A 16833-nucleotide genomic window follows, 5' to 3' on the forward strand; every position below is an offset into this window, starting at 1 on the left:
ACTTGAAGAAGCTAAGGAAATGTGGCTTTGCTGGGGAAACTGTTACCAGAAGTGGCGTTGAAGTTTCAAAAGACTAGTGCCCTTCTAAGCTTGCGCTCTCTGCCTCCTGCTTGTGCCTCAGCTTCTGCCCCAGCCATCATGCTTACTTGTTGCCACACTTTCCTGCTGAGATGGTGATGGAATTTTATCCCTCTGGAACCGTAAGCCCCAAATAACCCTGCTATGAAGTTGCTTTTGTTGTTTTATTTTGCTTTGCAGCTTGGGTTTCTACTTCCTTTAATGTGCAACCAGGTTTGTTTAGTTCAAAATTGAACAGACTCAACTTCAACTGGTTAGATAACAAAGATAGTGGCCCATATCTCCTGGACTAAATTCTAAGATATATTATGATCTACATATAATCAAATGAAATAAAATTTCAGTGGGACCTTCCATTCCCTCAAAATCAGTTGTTTCTTTTAGTAAAAGGCTCCTGTTCTCCTTAGCAACCCCAGTCACCCAACCAACATTGATAAGGATATTGGGCCGAACTACAAGAGCCCTATTTAGAGAAGAAGCTCTGACAGGGAATCCCACTTCCCTCTTCACAGGTCTTTATTTTAGTCCCTCTGTAACATCAAGAATAATAGCCATGTCCTGAACATTGCCTGTGGAGAGCTGCTGGTTTGTCAGGCTGCTTTGTTATTGAGCTCTCAGTGGAAAAGCATGTTTTCACCTTGGCCTTCACCTGGAGTCAGGGATAAGCAGGATGTTTTGCCAAATTCACCTCCTTTTGTTTGTGTGAGGATGACACAGACAGGTGGTCGAGGTAAACAAGTCTGACTTCTCCATGAACTCCTTCATTGGACTGAAGTGCTTTGCTCTGACTATGAAAAGGGATTATTGGAATAAACCGGTGAGACTAGTTTCTTTTGGAAGCCCTCTCAGACAGATCCCATGGGTAGTGTGTTGGTTTATTAATTTTCTTTCAAGCCTCACTCCCAACTCAAGAACTGTTCGACTCTGCCGGTGGGCTGCAGCAATTGCCTTCACACAGATTTAGGTTGCTACCAAAGGAAGAGCACACATCCCATGTCAAAGACTTGACATTGTTAATCTATTAGTAGGGGACTACGAATGAGTGGTCATGATGAGCCATCTCTGACTCAGAGTGAGACCACTGCCTCAAGGTCAGATTGTTGCTGACTACAATAACCCCAAATCTATTTGTTCCGGGGCACTGTGACAGTGAAACACTGCTTGATTGCACATAGAGAAGCCCCTATTTAAAACAACAGCAACCTTTAGAATGCCCCTGTGCAAGCCAGGTGATGCACATTTACGATGTCAACACCTCTGAGGTAGAGGCAGAAGCACCATGAGTTCAAGGCCAGTTCCTATCTGCATTACACATCTAAGACTAGCTACATGAGAGCCTCGCTCAGCTCACGCCCTATTAAAAGAGGGTAATGGAAGAGTTCACAGGGCACATCCGGAGGACTACTAGAGTTGAGAAGGAAATTTGGGGAATATGGGAGAATTGAAAGCAATTAAAATAATAGTTGAGGGAAGGAGAACACAAAAAGCAGTAATGAGAAGAAAGATCCCAGGATTTAGTCTTAAGTAACACTAGCATTTCATGAGCAGGGAAAGGGAAAGAGAGACAGTTCCGCTGCAGGATTAGGAAATGCCTGTCACTGTAGTTAATGCATACAGTAGATTCTTAGCAGTAGGGACACCGAGTAAGAATTAAGAATATTCCCTTACACTAGTTCTGTGAGACCAAAACAGGAGCAAATACAAGTTAGTGGGAGACAAAAAGAGGAAGATATACTGTCTTAGTTAGGGTTTCCATTGCTGTGAAGAAACACCATGACCACGGGAACTCTTATAAAACAAAACGTTTAATTGGGTCTGACTTACAGTTTCAGAGGTTTAGTCCATTATCATCATGGCGGAAAACATGGAAACATGCAGGCAGACAGGCTTGGTGCTGGAGAAGGAGCTGAGAATTCTACAACTAGATCCACAGGCAGGAGAAGGGGACCGTGGCTCACACTGGGCATAGCTTGAGCATATGCAACCTCAAAGCCTGCCCCACAGTGACACACTTCCTCCACCAAGGCCACACCTCCTAATAGTGGCAGTCACTATGGCCGAGCATTCAAACACATGATTCTATGGGGTCATTCCTATTAATACCTCCACATAGACCTTACTAATTGAAATAGCAGAATGTGGGATGAGCTAATGGCAAGACGGAAATTATATATAAATAAGTGCAGGCTTAGTGGAAGCAGCTCTCGGCTGCCATGCAGGGGGAGGGACAAAAAGAGGAGAAGAGAGAGAAAGAAGGAGAAGAAGAGGAGGAGAGATAAAGGGAGAGAGAGAGGAGAACAGAGGAGAAAGAGGGAGAGAGGGAGGGAAGGAGAAAAGGAGAGAGGGTGGAGGGAGAAGGAGGGAAAAAAGAAGGCAGTTAGGGAGAGAGAGAAAGAGAAAGGGAGAGAGAGAGAAAAACCAAATGATCTGGGTTATATAGTGAAAGGCCTCTGGGAGAGGGGAAGCCCTGCCCCTGGGCTAGGGAATTCAGGGTAGAGGAAAAGGTATGGCTGCCAAGCCCTGCAGCAGGTAGGTACCTGAAGCAAAAAACTTGCAGGTTAAGAGTTCTGTTTGCAGTGAAGACAGTTAAAAAGAAGCTCCTGTCCTGTGTGAAGTCCTGGCATGTTAAAACTTCTAACTGCAATTAAGAAGTTCCTGTTTGTCCTGTGTTAAATCCTAGTTAAAGACTAAGTTCTTGTTTGTCCCATGTTAAGTCCTTGCTAAATGAGGTTTCTATTTGGAATTAAGAGTAGGTTTCTGGTTTTTAGGTATGATGTAAACTGCAATCCCATTCACTTGCTGTGTATCCTTGTCTCTGTTCTTTCTCTTTTCATTGTATGCACTTAACGATGTGTAACAACTAACTCTCTTGCCCCTGCGAACACCTTATCTCTCTCCTATAAGAGGGTCTTCAAGACTCCATTTAGGACCTCACTCTCAAATCCCAATTTAGGGGGAGGTAGCTGACTGGCCATTGTCAGGTGCACCCCAAAATATAAGTTGCTTTAATTGGACAATTGTGGACTTAGTTTTTTTGCCTCGAGAATCTCAGAGAATCTCAGGTGTGTGTGTGTGTGTGTGTGTGTCTGTGTGTAGTTTCATATGCACACACATACAGACATGCTCTGTATTACTCTGTTTTCTGTTGCTATATATGATGTTGGTCTCATGAGATTATTACGGAAAGATTTTCTACCACTTAATTATGTAGCCTTTATAAAATTTTAGCACAGTATTCATATTTCTGTGACAAGCAAACCTTTGTGTTTCTAGTCATACAAATGTATAGCATGTACAATCACACCATGTTCTGTTTAGATAAGGAAATAACACATTTCTCAGAAATGTATGCCTGTCGTTATGCAAAGCATGACTGTATTCGGTCCTTATCTTGCTCTGAGCACACTATATAAGAAACAGAGACGAACACGTTTGTGTCCGAATTTATTGAGTAACAATACACTTGCAAGAGACAGCAGTTTTATTGGCAGCCACTTGCCAAGAAATCCAAGTTTCCTTGATAGCCAGGTGAGGCCAACACAAGTTCTTGTATATCAGACTCTGTGTATGTGTGGGGGGGGGTGCTCAGAGCAGAGGTCAGTACAGGTATCTTACTCTATCATTTTCCATCTATCTATCTATCTATCTATCTATCTATCTATCTATCTATCTATCTATCTATCTATCTACTTTTTCCCGTAACACTCTGAGTCTAAATCAATATATAATTATTTTCACAGCTCACTGTCTACTCTTTATCCCACTAAAAAGCACTGCATTCTAAGTGATGTTCCCTTTTGATCTGTGATTTATTTCAAAAGCCTTACAACGAAATACCATTTGTTCAAGGAGTTAGTTGTGAAATGGGAGAAATGGATCTGTTTCCGGTAGCTGTCGGCTGACCTCACCCCATTCACACAAATGCAATTACAATGCATTCCACATCTGAGACTCCACGGAGCTGGTGAACCCGGAGCCTTTTGCGGGTATTGCGGGGGAGTGGAGAGGAGTATCTCTACTGCAGCTGCGCGCCAAAGGGGCAAATCCGGTCAACTTCAAATCCCAGAATCCCTGGGTCCCGGAGTGAACTACATCTCCCATAGCCCTCTGCGTCAGCCGTCCTAAGGCAAACCCCAGCCCTCCCAACCCCGCCCCCTTACCCCGCGGCCCCCTTGAGCTTACAGCGGGCCCCGGGGCGTCTGTGGCCGGTTTTGCTACTCCGGGTTAGCTGCCCGGGCTGAATCTCCACGCGCGGTTGCTCTGAGCCTTCATGAGGCGTGTCGGGAGCTGGGGGGAGGTGAGCGGCCCGGCCAGGCTGGAGGACGCGGAGGCCTGTGGCGATCCCAGCGTGGGCCGCCCTGAGCCACTGGTTCGTCCTTTTGGAGTTTTCTCTGGGGATCTGGAAATTGACCCCTTGACAGCAGCAGAGATTTGGGTGGGCGGCACGAGGAGTGGAGTAACAGCGTCCTGGGCCCGTTGTCAGATCCCAGCGGTTGGAAACGCGCGCGTCCCCGCTGTGGCCGCACTCCAGCCTCAGTTTCCTGAGCTGAAGCTGGCAGTGCCAGCTGAGCTATGGTGAACAGCATAGGGTGATGCCTGGAACACGGGGGCTCAGTGAGTCCCCTCTGTGATGGAGTCTAGTGTCGCCTGAGTCTTGTTTCTGGAAAACCAGAGACAAGAGGAATGGTGACTTGATTCTCAGATGCCTGTGCCCAGCTCCCGCTTCCCCCTCTGGAGGCAGAAGAGCGGGCTCAGCTGAAGGGACGCTTTCAGAGACAGAGCTTCTGAGGGGTGCAAAGCAATCCTGCTTTTTTTCTTCTCTCAGATCACATTTTTGGAGACTGTACCCATCCTTGAGAAAATCCCAGAAAAAGAACATGGCTCCAGAGCAAAGGGAAGGGGAGTCTCAGGTGAGCGCATTGCCATCTCAGTTCTTAGTAGAAAGTGGGTTTTGCTTGGTTTTGTTTTTCCTTCATGACCGAAGTTCTCCTTTACCAGGATTTGGTGCCCACAGAAGATGGTCCTTCCTCCTGAGCGGTTGTGTAGGAAGCACAGGCCATTCTCCCAGTGCCTAGCGTTGCTGTTTGCTGCCCCCAGGCTGTTGTGCTTACTAAATTGATAGTGCCAAGCAGGTGCCCTTTTATCACTTAGGGACGCACCTGGAAAAAGTCCTTTCTGGCCTGCTTCCTTCCTTCATGTATGCTTCTCTCACTCCTCACCAAGATTTCTCATCTCTTTCTTTTTGCCACTGAGAATGTTGTGATGCAGTGCGCCCCCCCCCCCCCCCCGCTTCCCCCCACCCCAGCCTTCAGTTTTTCTCCCTTTACTCTGTGGATCCTGGGTTTTGATTGTACCATCCTTGTGAAAAGCTAATCTCAACCTGCCATTTCAAGGTGCAGGAGTATAGAGATGCCCCCATCTAGGTGGGATGCCACATGGACAAAGGAAAGCCACACCGAAGGGGACACAGTTGACTCTGAAAACACAGACAACCTCTCCAGAAGCCATGAAGATGGTTTCATGGGATCTTTGGCAGAAAATCAGTAGGCACGGTGGCCAGGAAATGGGATAATCAAGACAGCCAAATTCTAACCCATCCCCTCTGTTACCATTCGCGGGCCCTGTACAAATCTAACTTTCTGTGGCTTCGTTTCCTCAGCAGTAAAATTAAAAATGACAACCCTGTCCCCTTGTAAGATAGGTCAGAGGAGGACACGGTTCGTGAAAGTGTTTAGAGCTAACCAGGCACATAGTGATGGCTCAGCCTGTGGTTACCATGGCCCAGATAACACTATATTAAGGATACAGGTTGTCTTTGGACCCATAAGGGGCTGGGGCTTGGACAGCTCCATTTCCTTAGACCCTTACATTCCATCCAAGAGAGTCAAGTTGTGTTCATGCCCTGAACCTTCAACCTTGTGTGTGTGTGTGTGTGTGTGTGTGTGTGTGTGTGTGTGAACCCTCTCCTTTATCTCCCTTATCTACTCTCCAATTGTCAATACCATAGTTTAAAAGAAAAAAAAGCCTCAGTGTCCAGGAGTTTAAGACTAAGGAAAGAACCCAGGAGGTTCGGGGCTCACAGTGGAAATCTTCAGTTTTGGTGCTGCTGTCAGTGGTAAAGCTTGTGACACTGGGTGTCAGCAGCTCCTGACCTCACATTCTAGCCTACCAGTCTAGCCACACAGCTTTTTTTTTTTTGCATTGTTGAAATGATTTTATGCATGTTCCTGTGTACCAAACAGATCAGAAATTCTTTAAAAGCAAGATTATCTTTTGTATTCTCTCCTTAGTAAATCATTTTTCCTGTATAGGCATTGCATACATGTGAAAATTAAGAGTAAAGAACCTTGCTGGGCATGGTGGTGCACGCATTTAATTCCAGTACTAGGGAGGCAGAGGCAGGCAGAGATCTCTTTGAGCTTGGGGCTAGCCTCGTCCACCATATCAAGTTCCAGGCCATGTAGTCCAGGCTACATAGACTATCTCAAAAACAAAGAACCTTTACCAGAAAGATTTCCAGTTACCAAGATGCGCATCATTGGCCGATATCCCTGTACACAAAGCCAGGCCCTACCCACTGCTGCTCTTTGTGTATCTGTCAAGGGTTGGTCATTAAATGGACAGCCTAGCCTCTTTAGAACCTGCAGTAACTTCATTTGTGATTCCCTGTCTACCTTCCACACTATCACCTCCCTCATGCCATATGATGCTGGTCCTGGGTGAGATGAAATGGCTTTTCCTCGCAGGTATCAGTGACATTTGAAGACGTGGCTGTGCTCTTTACTCGGGATGAGTGGAAGAAGCTGGATCCCTCTCAGAGGAGCCTGTACCGAGAGGTGATGCTGGAGAACTACAACAACCTGGCCTCGCTGGGTGAGGAGACGCCCTGTGGGCAGATTCAGAAACAAGACCTCAGCACCTCCTTCCCTAAAGGGAAGCTGTGGTCGCCAAAAAACCCTAGCTGGGTTTGGCTGTAGGACTGTACAGATAAGATCTCTATAAATATTGAAACCGTTTTCCACTTCTGGGTGTTTAAGTCCCCCAAACAGAAGAACAGAGGGTCCTTTGATAGACAGAACACAGATGCTCCATCTGTAACTTGGCAGTAAAAATGCCTTCAGCGTTGAAGCTGCATTTTCATGTTATATTTGTCTGTGTTGCCTGTGACAAAGACCTCCCTCAACCCTCCTATCCATTTCTTGCCTTTGCCACTTCTCTTTTGCACTCAGGTAAATGCTGTATACTGTTTCCTCTAAAATAAATCAAATAATATGTTCCTGCTTTAAATAGGTTGCTTGACACCTAATCTTTTTCACAAATACCTGCTTGTAAGATTTTATTCTGTCACTCAACAGTCCTTTTCTACGATGCTAAGGCTGCCTGTTTATCCTATTTCCATAATGTACAATCAGTTTGACCAGTCATGTCCTGTGAGCCACTGAGCCTCTGCTTAACGCGTCCTGTCACATGACAGGGAACAGTTCAAGTATCCAGTAGAAGTGTTCCGGCCCCTCCTCTGAGTCTCCCACACAGATATGCAATGTGTGTGCATGTTGAAACAAAACTAAGTTTTTTTTTTTTTTTTTTTTTTTTTACTGTTTTTTTGTTAATTTTGTTTGTGATCAGGATTTCCATTTGCCAAACCAAAGATGATCTCCGTGTTGCAGCAAGGAGAAGAACCCTGGAAAGTAGAGAAAAGTCATGGATGCCCCTCCCTTGGTGAGTGGGTGGACCTGAGACACCCCGGATACCTCTGCAAAATAAGAACGAGGGTAGCCTCAGTGACTAGGGACTGACCTGGACCAACAGGCCGTTCTTCAGTGACAGGGGTCCTAAGTGGGGGCCCAGGGAATGAGAGGATAAAGAAGCTAGGAAAGTTGGGCTCAGGAAATGGCTTATGCCAAGCAAGTTTGTTAAGAAGAACAGCGTCTTCTATACTCTTTGCGGGAGGGGGGAGGGGGCAGAGCCAGTGGAAAGCTATCATACAGTGGCACGGCGTCAGCAGGGAGCTAATCAAGCAGTGCTGCACAAGGGGAACACAGGACATATCAAGAGTGTCACAGCTGGAGTGCAGAGCAGCCTTGGGACTGATAGCCAGAGCCCCGTGGGGTCAGAAGAGTTGGCTTCTCAGGATCTGAAGACTAAGCTCTGCCAAAGCCCTAGCCTATAACAGGACTTTCTTAAGAATGCCAGCTCCCAGGTAATGACGTGGAGGCTTTTTATTAATTATGAAAGCTTGGCCTTACCTTAGGCTTATTCCCAACCAGCTCTTATACCCTAAATTGACCTCTTTTTAATAATCTAGGATCCACCACATGGCTCTTTACCTGTCTCAGTCCTGGCAGTGTTTCTTCTTTCGCATCTGTTGGGAGAAATACAGTAATTCTGTGGACACTACCAAGGCAATTTACAGAGGAAATAGTTTATTTGGGGCTTACAGTTTCAGAGGGTTAGGGTAGGTCCTTGATGGTAAACAGAAGGCAGGCACCTGGAGCAACAGCTGAGAGCTCTGACCTGTTTAAGGAGAGCACTGGGAGTGGAAGGCGGCTCCTGAAGCCTCACAGCCAGCCAGTGACACGCCTCAAATGCACACCTCCTAATCCTCCTGTCAGGGTCCAGATACACTGAAAGAATGATCCCACACTTAAGTCGCATGCAAGCAACAGAGGGCGTTTATTCCTGCAGAAGTCCAGCATGCTGGGCTCACCACATGGCAGCAGCCCCAAGCGGAGCTCAAAGGTCCCTTTTAAAGCCAGAAGGGGAATTCCTACTATGGCTGCGTAATCTAAATTGGGATTGGCTATGCCCATGGAGTCTACGTGACTGGTCGGAACTTAGGGGCTTCTCAAATCGGTAGTAAAGCAACCCTATCTTCTCCAGGCCAGATGTCTTAGCTCTTTCTGATTGGTTGCCCTTTTTCTGTGTTTCTTTCCTGTAACTCTTAGGCCTGTTTTGTCTAGCAAGAAAATGAAGGCCGCCATGGAGTTGGCCAGGCTCTCTCACTCCCCCAGTAGCCACCAGCTTCCTGTTCACCTCCTGTTTTTCACTTTAAGAGTCCTAGTCACACCCCCAGGTTTTCTCCACTTGCTTCTTCCTTCTTCAGATGGTCATGTACCTGCATGGCTTGCACGCCTGTGTTGGATAAGCTTCTTCATTAAGTAGCCTCAGCCAATCTTAACTGCCTGCTAGACTTTTTTCTACTTTTTTCTTGAGGGGCAGTGGTGGAAGTTGTTTGTTTCGAGTTAGAGTCTCGCGTAGCCTGGCTGGCTTTGAACTCCTTTGCCTCCTGCCACTACTTCCCAAGAGCTGGGGTTACAGGTCTGTGTCACTATGCCTGGGAACATCCTCCTGTCAGTCTATAATCACTGCATGATGGTAGGTTTTTATTTAAGATCTACCTCTTCCTCTGTCTTGCAAGCTCCCTGTGTGGCAGTTGATTGTAAGTCATAACTGTTTTCCTAAGGCCTGAAACTGGCTGGCCGAGGTAGGCTCCCTGTAGTTACATAGATGCAGGAGGGATTTATCCCAGAGCTTTGTGGGAGATTTGAAGAGCATCAGGTCACGGAAGATGAAGGAGGTGGGGTTGAAGGGCTATGATAGGTGGTGCTGGCCCCTGGGAGGCTGTACAATTTCCATTGCTATGATATGCTCATCATTGTCATGTCATTGTCCGTAGTTTCCTTTAGCTCTTTGAACTTTTGCTTGTTTGTTTGTTTGTTTGTTTGTTTGTTTGAGACAGGGTTTCTCTGTGTAGCTTTGGCTGTCCTAGACTCACTTTGTAGACCAGGCTGGCTTTGAACTCACACAGTTCACCTGCCTCTGCTTACCTGAGTGTTGGGATTACAGGCGTGCACCACTGTACCCAGATGCTCTTTGAATTTTTTATGACAGTTATTTTAAAGTCAGTTTGCCATGCCACTGGTCTTAGAGGAAAGATGTTTAACTTATCTTGTTCTTTTGATATCATGTTTTGTTTAGCTTTTTGTAGTGCTGAAGAGTCAGGCCTTGCACTTGCTACGCAGGTGCTCTAGCGCTGAGCTGCCCTTCCAGCCACAGCCCTTCCTATTTTCCTGTTGTCTTCTGCGTTTTGATGTTTTTTAATTATTTTCATTTTTATGTGTGTGGAAGTTCTGCCTGCAAAGATGTCTGTGTGGCACATGGGTGCAGTGTTCACAAAGGCCAGAGTGGAATGTTAGGTCCCCAGGATTGGGGTTACAGTTGCTGTAAGTCCTCTGTGTGGGTATTGAATCCAGAACCTCTGGAAGAGGTTAGCCAGTGCTCCTAACCCCTGAGTCATCTCTCCAGACCCCTGACTTGTCTTTTTTATTATTATTATTATTATTATTAAAATGTAAGCATCTGAATCTTCCTCTTCCCAGAGTCCGTTGGAGTTACGGGTTATTCCGTGCCAGTAATCCAACTGAGGCATAAACTGAAGACCGCCTCATCTCTTTTCTCAGCTAAAGAAGTGTCTCTCCTTTAGCACGTCATGACATTCTAAATCTCCTTCGACTCCCATGCTAGGGAGGTTGTTTTTTGAGTGTTTTGAGCCTTAAGTGTCTGGCTCTGAGAAATGGGGAAGGAGCAAGTAAAGGGTGGAAGAACACTGTCCTTAAGTCGTTGGGTATCCACTTCTGCCAGTGGGTTCCTGCCTTTGTAGCTGGTCCTTGCCCCATGGTTCTCAGGGCTGCTGCAGGAATGCTAGGAGGTTGCTCCTTGGAGCTGGCTGCTGAACAATGACTAGCTGCTGCTGAATGAAATGTTCTTCAGTTCCTGTGGAAGCTGCCTAGACTCCAGTTTCAGAATACTTCTAATGGACAGATTTCGCAGGCATATTAGTTGTCTAGGTAGGGAAACAGAATCCTGGCACTTCACACCATTACTTGTGCCATATTCATGACATCCACATTTTCTCTTCCACCTCACATTTGTTTTACAGTTTTGGCATTCTCTGCCTTCACATGATGTCGAGGATGAGGTCTCGCATGAAGTGATTCCTCTGTTTGGGGAAGAAATTGTGAGATATTATGATATTCACTCCACATTGTATTCTCTATCCACACACGAGTCACTGGCTCATAAACTTCTTTATTAACGTATCAGAGATAATTAGGGAGCAATGTTTATACAACATTGATACCAGGAGATTCTTCAGTGATCACGACAATGCCCATGTTTGGCCTATAACCAGATCTTGGGGCACAGAAATCAGCATCTGAATATACAATACAAAAATCCTCCAACCATCACCTGCTACTAAGAATTCTGAAAATATCCTGACTTTATTAACTGACATTTTCACAACATTGGTTTGTTATATCCAAGAGTGGCAGAGGATTTCTTGTATAGGTTTTTCAGAATACGTCTGTGTGTCAGTTCTATGTATGCTTCACTGAATGGGTTTTAATACAGGCAGTTTTTTAACTTCTAATTTATTTGTCTGATTACAATAATTAATATCTCTTTAAAGATGAGTAGTAGGGAAAATGGTTACTTAGCTCATTCTTTTTTTGTCTTTTTTTTTTCTTGCTTGTTTTTCAAGACAGGGTTTCTCTGTATAGCTTTGGCTGTTCGAGACTCACTTTGTAGACTAGGCTGGCCTTGAACTCAGAGATCCACCTGCCTCTGCCTCCCTGAGTGCAGGGATTACGGGCATGCACCACCACAACCAGTAGCTTGTTCCTGATTGTAGTGGAAATACACCCAGAGTCTCTTCATTAAATAAAATATTGCTAAAATATTTGGATTTTACCATGTTGTAGAGGTATTCCTCAGGTCCTGTTTGTGCTTATTATCAGTGTGACACAGATTTTTATTGAACATTTTCTTGGCATCTCTAGATACATATTTTCCTATTAAATACATATACTGTACTTGTGTACCATATAGTAATATTTTAGTAAACTGTGAGCTGCATATACAATGGCGGCATCCTAAGTATAGTGAAGATGAAAATGAATTGCTACCTTGTGATATTACAGCTATAAGAAGTCACTAGAGGGGCCTGGAGCAGGTAAGAGTACTTGTTGCACTTGCAGAGAACTTGGCTATGTTTCCTAGCATGCCCATGTGGTTCACAGTCATCCCTAAAAGAGGTTCCGATGACCTCTTCTGACCTCTGCAGGCAATTATCATGCATTTGTTGTACAAACATACATACAGGTAAAACATACATAAATTAAAACAAGTAAATCTAATTTTAAAATTTAAAACAGTACAATGCAAGCTAGTCAAAGTGGTGATGTACTCCTTTAACCCCAGCACTCAGGAGCAGAAGCATGTGGATCCCTGTGAGTTTAAGGCCAGCCTGTCCTCCACACTGAGATCTGGGCCAGACAGGGCTATATAATGAGAATAAATAAAACCTAACAGAATGAATTATTCATGTGTTTAGAGCAATGCTGAGGTAAACTAACCTGTACTGCTAGAAGTATAAAAGTACAGTACTAGAATTATGTACAGAACATAGTATTTGATAATCACAGCATTACTGCTGGCTCATGAGCACTGGGCTTTGTGTTTTGTACTTTAATAGCTTGTATTAAAGTATGCCTGCACCGTTGGAAGAAGTGTTAGGGAGGCTATGTTATACCGGGTGTCTCATACATCTCAGGCTTACCGTACCTTCTGATTGCATCAAGACACATAGCACAGCGAGTGGTGGGCCTACACCATCTAGGTCTGTGTTACGCACCCTCTGTGAGCTTACCTGAAGACGGCCTCACCTACCATCACACTTCTCAGCGTACATCCCCCCATCATTTAGTAATGCTTTGTTATGTCTTGTAATAAGTGCTGTAATGAGAGGAGGGGTGTGGACTGTTAGACTCAGTCAGGAAAAGATGCAACAGAGGAGTTACTTGCATTGTACTGGAAAGCTGCTGAGGATTCCGACACGTAGGAAAGGGGAAGTTAAGTTCAAAATGAAAAAGGCTGGCTGGAGTACCTTAACGTAGGGGGCTATTTCCTCGTCTCCTGATTGACACTCTTCTAACCCCTTTCTCTTAACTCTCCCCTTACATGAGCTTACTTTATCCTTTGTTTACTCAGTTGATCAGCTCTCATCCACTGTTTTGTGGTGTTCATTTTCTGTTTTTCCTTCTTGCTAGTGTCTTTAGGCATGTAGTATTTACTTAGGTTTCACTAACATTCCTCCTACGGATTTCATCTGAGTTAATCACACCTATCACTGGCAATTTTTTTTCTTCCAGGATGTAAGAGCAGTCTTCAAACGACAAAATCAACTCAAACTAAAGAGTCTTCATTTCAGGGATTAAAGAGGGAACAACACAAAAGGGATGAGTCCTGGGACAGTTTTAAAAAACAGTACAAGAATGAGAGCTTGCAAATAATTTCAATCACCCATACAAAAATTCTTAATGTAGATAAAAGCCATAAGAATTTTGAGTTGGCCCAAACGTCAGCCTGAAGTCTATTGGTAAGCAAAAGATTGCTAGAGAAAAAACACAAAGAAATAGCCTCAAGGAAAATTCAGATTCACTCAGTCAACCAAAAATCAAGACAGCAGAAAAACGCTATAAATGTAGCACCTGTGAAAAAGCTTTCATGCACAACTCATCCCTTCGAAAACATCTGAAAAACCATACTGGAGAGAGATTATTTCAATGTAAAGAATGTTTGAAAGCTTTCAGCCAAAGTTCTGCTCTTATTCAACATCAAAGAACTCATACTGGAGAGAAACCATACATATGTAAAGAGTGTGGGAAAGCCTTCAGCCATAGTGCATCCCTTTGTAAACACCTAAGAACTCATACTTTAGAGAAATCCTATACATGCAAAGAATGTGGAAAATCATTTAGCAGAAGGTCTGGCCTTTTCTTGCATCAAAAAATCCATGCCCGAGAAAATCCTCATAAATACAACCCAGGTAGGAAGGCATCCACCTCCCTTCCAGGATGTCAGAGAACTCATTCCAGAAAGAAGACCTACTTGTGTAATGAGTGTGGCAATACCTTTAAGTCTAGCTCATCCCTTCGTTACCATCAGAGGATCCACACTGGAGAGAAACCTTTCAAATGTAGCGAGTGTGGCAGAGCCTTCAGTCAGAGTGCCTCGCTTATTCAACATGAGAGAATTCACACTGGAGAAAAGCCCTACAGATGTAATGAATGCGGAAAAGGCTTCACTTCCATCTCAAGACTCAACAGACACCGAATAATTCATACAGGAGAGAAATTGTATAACTGTAGTGAATGTGGCAAAGCCTTAAGTTCCCATTCAACCCTTATTATTCACGAAAGAATTCACACTGGAGAGAAACCATGCAAATGTAAAGTTTGTGGGAAAGCCTTCAGACAGAGCTCAGCTCTGATCCAGCATCAGAGAATGCATACTGGAGAAAGACCCTATAAATGTAACGAGTGTGGGAAAACTTTCAGGTGTAACTCATCCCTAAGTAACCATCAGCGGATTCATACTGGAGAGAAACCATATCGATGTCAGGAATGTGGGATGTCATTTGGCCAAAGTGCAGCTCTTATTCAGCACCAGAGGATTCACACAGGAGAGAAACCCTTTAAATGTAACACCTGTGGGAAGAGCTTTAGACAAAGCTCGTCGCTTATTGCACATCAGCGAATTCATACCGGGGAGAAACCCTATGAATGTAGTGCATGTGGGAAGCTCTTCAGCCAGAGGTCCTCCCTTACCAATCATTACAGAATTCATATTGAAGAGGACTCCTTGAACACAGATTTGCATCAGTAAAAAATTAACCAAAGTTCCTCACAGAATACATTCTTCACATTGACTTAATAAGTATAGTGAATGTGAGGAACCCTTTTAATTTAGTCCTATAAGATATTAAAATTGGAAGAAAACTTGGTCATATAATAATTAACAGAAAATTTTCAAATCTGTCAGTCACTTTTTAAGGTCAGCTACTACACTGTTGTAGACACTGACATTGGCCGTTTGTAAGGTAAAAGGAACACTTTTCTTTTGTCCACATTATATAATATATGCAATATATAAATGCTAGAAAATTCTGAGTTCAGGAGTGCTGGGTTCAGTAGCAAAAGGAATAGCAGCTATTAGTGTATTGACTGTGGCTTATATTTTAATAGTAAATAAAATATATGCATTTTTAAAGCAGCGAACCAAACGCAAAGACAAAACTACCTCACACTGTCTTTTCCTAAGCTGTTGTCAAATTGCATGGTTTTTATTTAAAAAAAAAAACTGTTCTCTTAAATATTTGTTCTTCGAATTTTCAAACTTCTCTACAAACATTTAATACACATATTTTAATTTTGTGCTGTGAATTATTTTCCTTCATTGCCTTCAATCATTAATTATGAAGCTATGTCCTGTAATGTTAAATACTTGTCTTAGTTACCTTAGAGCAAGACAGCTAGCTAAACTTGCCAAAATGAGCTGTGACAGCAATTAAGGAAGATACCTGACATCAACTACCCCCCTTCACATCATACACATGAACCCCCAAACACGCATGCCACACAGAAATATATAGGGCAAAATTCCATTCTCCAATGCTAGTATGTGGGCATAACTGAGTTTTACATATTTGCTTTATATAAGTAAGCTGGTTATTTTATGTATGCATGACACATATCTGCATACAAATATATTTCCTTTTAATACTATATTTGTAAATTCTTTGCATTCACAATCATGTTATCTAGAAATACCATTTTTTCTCATGTAATCATATTTTTCTTACAATTTTAGTTTTTCTCATCTGGTCACAGTGTCTTTCATTTATTTTTCTGCATAACATGGCACCATACAGTGAATATAAATGATAATACTTTAACATTTAACATACTAGCTTCAGTATGTGGATGCTTGTTCTGAAACTGAAACAAAAAGGGAGCAGCATTTTGTTGTATCCACTTTCTGCTTTGACTAAAAAAATGATAGTTTTCTCTTCACTGTTTTAAGAATAACATTGATTCCTCTTCACTGTGTTAAGAGTAACATTGTTCTCATTTCCACCACCACAGGGTCTTATTAGACCAGGTTGGCCTAGATGTCAACTATGCAGCAATCTTCCTGTCTTAGCCTCCTAAATGGTAGATTACAGGCGTGCACCATTGTACCCAGCAATTGTCCTAATTTTGATGGTTCATGGATGAAATAAATTCTTATTCACCATGCTATATAACGTGTGTGTTTGTAAGTCAAGTTTTTTCCACAATCACAAACCCAACTGAAGTGGCCAGGATTATTTTCTAGGAGTTTAGAGCAGGAAATTGCATTTATTTTGTGTTTATATGTGTTGTGCCTGTGTACACATATGTGCAGTGTCTGAGGAGATCAGAAGACACAGAACTGGAGTAACAATTTGTGAGCGGGTGCTGAGAACCAAATCCAGGTCCTCTGCAAGAGTAGCCAGGGCTCCTCATTGCTGAACCATTTCTCTAGCCCTGAAAATTTTTATCATCCGCATCTGTACAACAGCTGGAACAGTAACAACACCTGGACAGGGAGGGGAAGGCAAAGTTAAGAGACTGCCAAAGCTCACAACTGTAACTCCAGTTCCAGGGCATCAGGCCCCCTTTTTTATAGCCTCTGCAGGCATCAGGCATGCATGGGGTAGACATAGCACACATTTAGGCAAACACTCATACACGTAAAAGTAGAGGCCAAAAAAAAAGGCCCAGAGGAAGTGTGGTTCTAGCACCTGGCGGAACGGTGGGAGACAGCCTTCCTTGTGAAGAGGGCGCCTGCTAAAGGAAACTACCACTTGAAATGCCAGCTGAGTGAGGCCAT

General features: G+C 43.7%; 1 protein-coding gene across 1 annotated transcript; it reads left to right on the plus strand.

Moving 5' to 3' along the window:
• The first annotated feature begins 4254 nt into the window (after positions 1–4254).
• Znf354b (zinc finger protein 354B) lies at positions 4255–16234 on the plus strand. The gene is given in 6 exon segments (XM_055597172.1): positions 4255–4375; positions 4904–4988; positions 6825–6951; positions 7705–7797; positions 13290–13484; positions 13487–16234. Coding segments are annotated over 5 exon segments (1767 nt in total). The 5' UTR covers positions 4255–4375; positions 4904–4955; the 3' UTR covers positions 14806–16234.
• Positions 16235–16833: the final 599 nt, after the last annotated feature.

This window comes from Psammomys obesus, unplaced genomic scaffold (assembly GCF_907164565.1).
Source record: "Psammomys obesus unplaced genomic scaffold, mPsaObe1.curated_primary_1811, whole genome shotgun sequence".
In the NCBI taxonomy this organism is placed as follows: domain Eukaryota; kingdom Metazoa; phylum Chordata; class Mammalia; order Rodentia; family Muridae; genus Psammomys; species Psammomys obesus.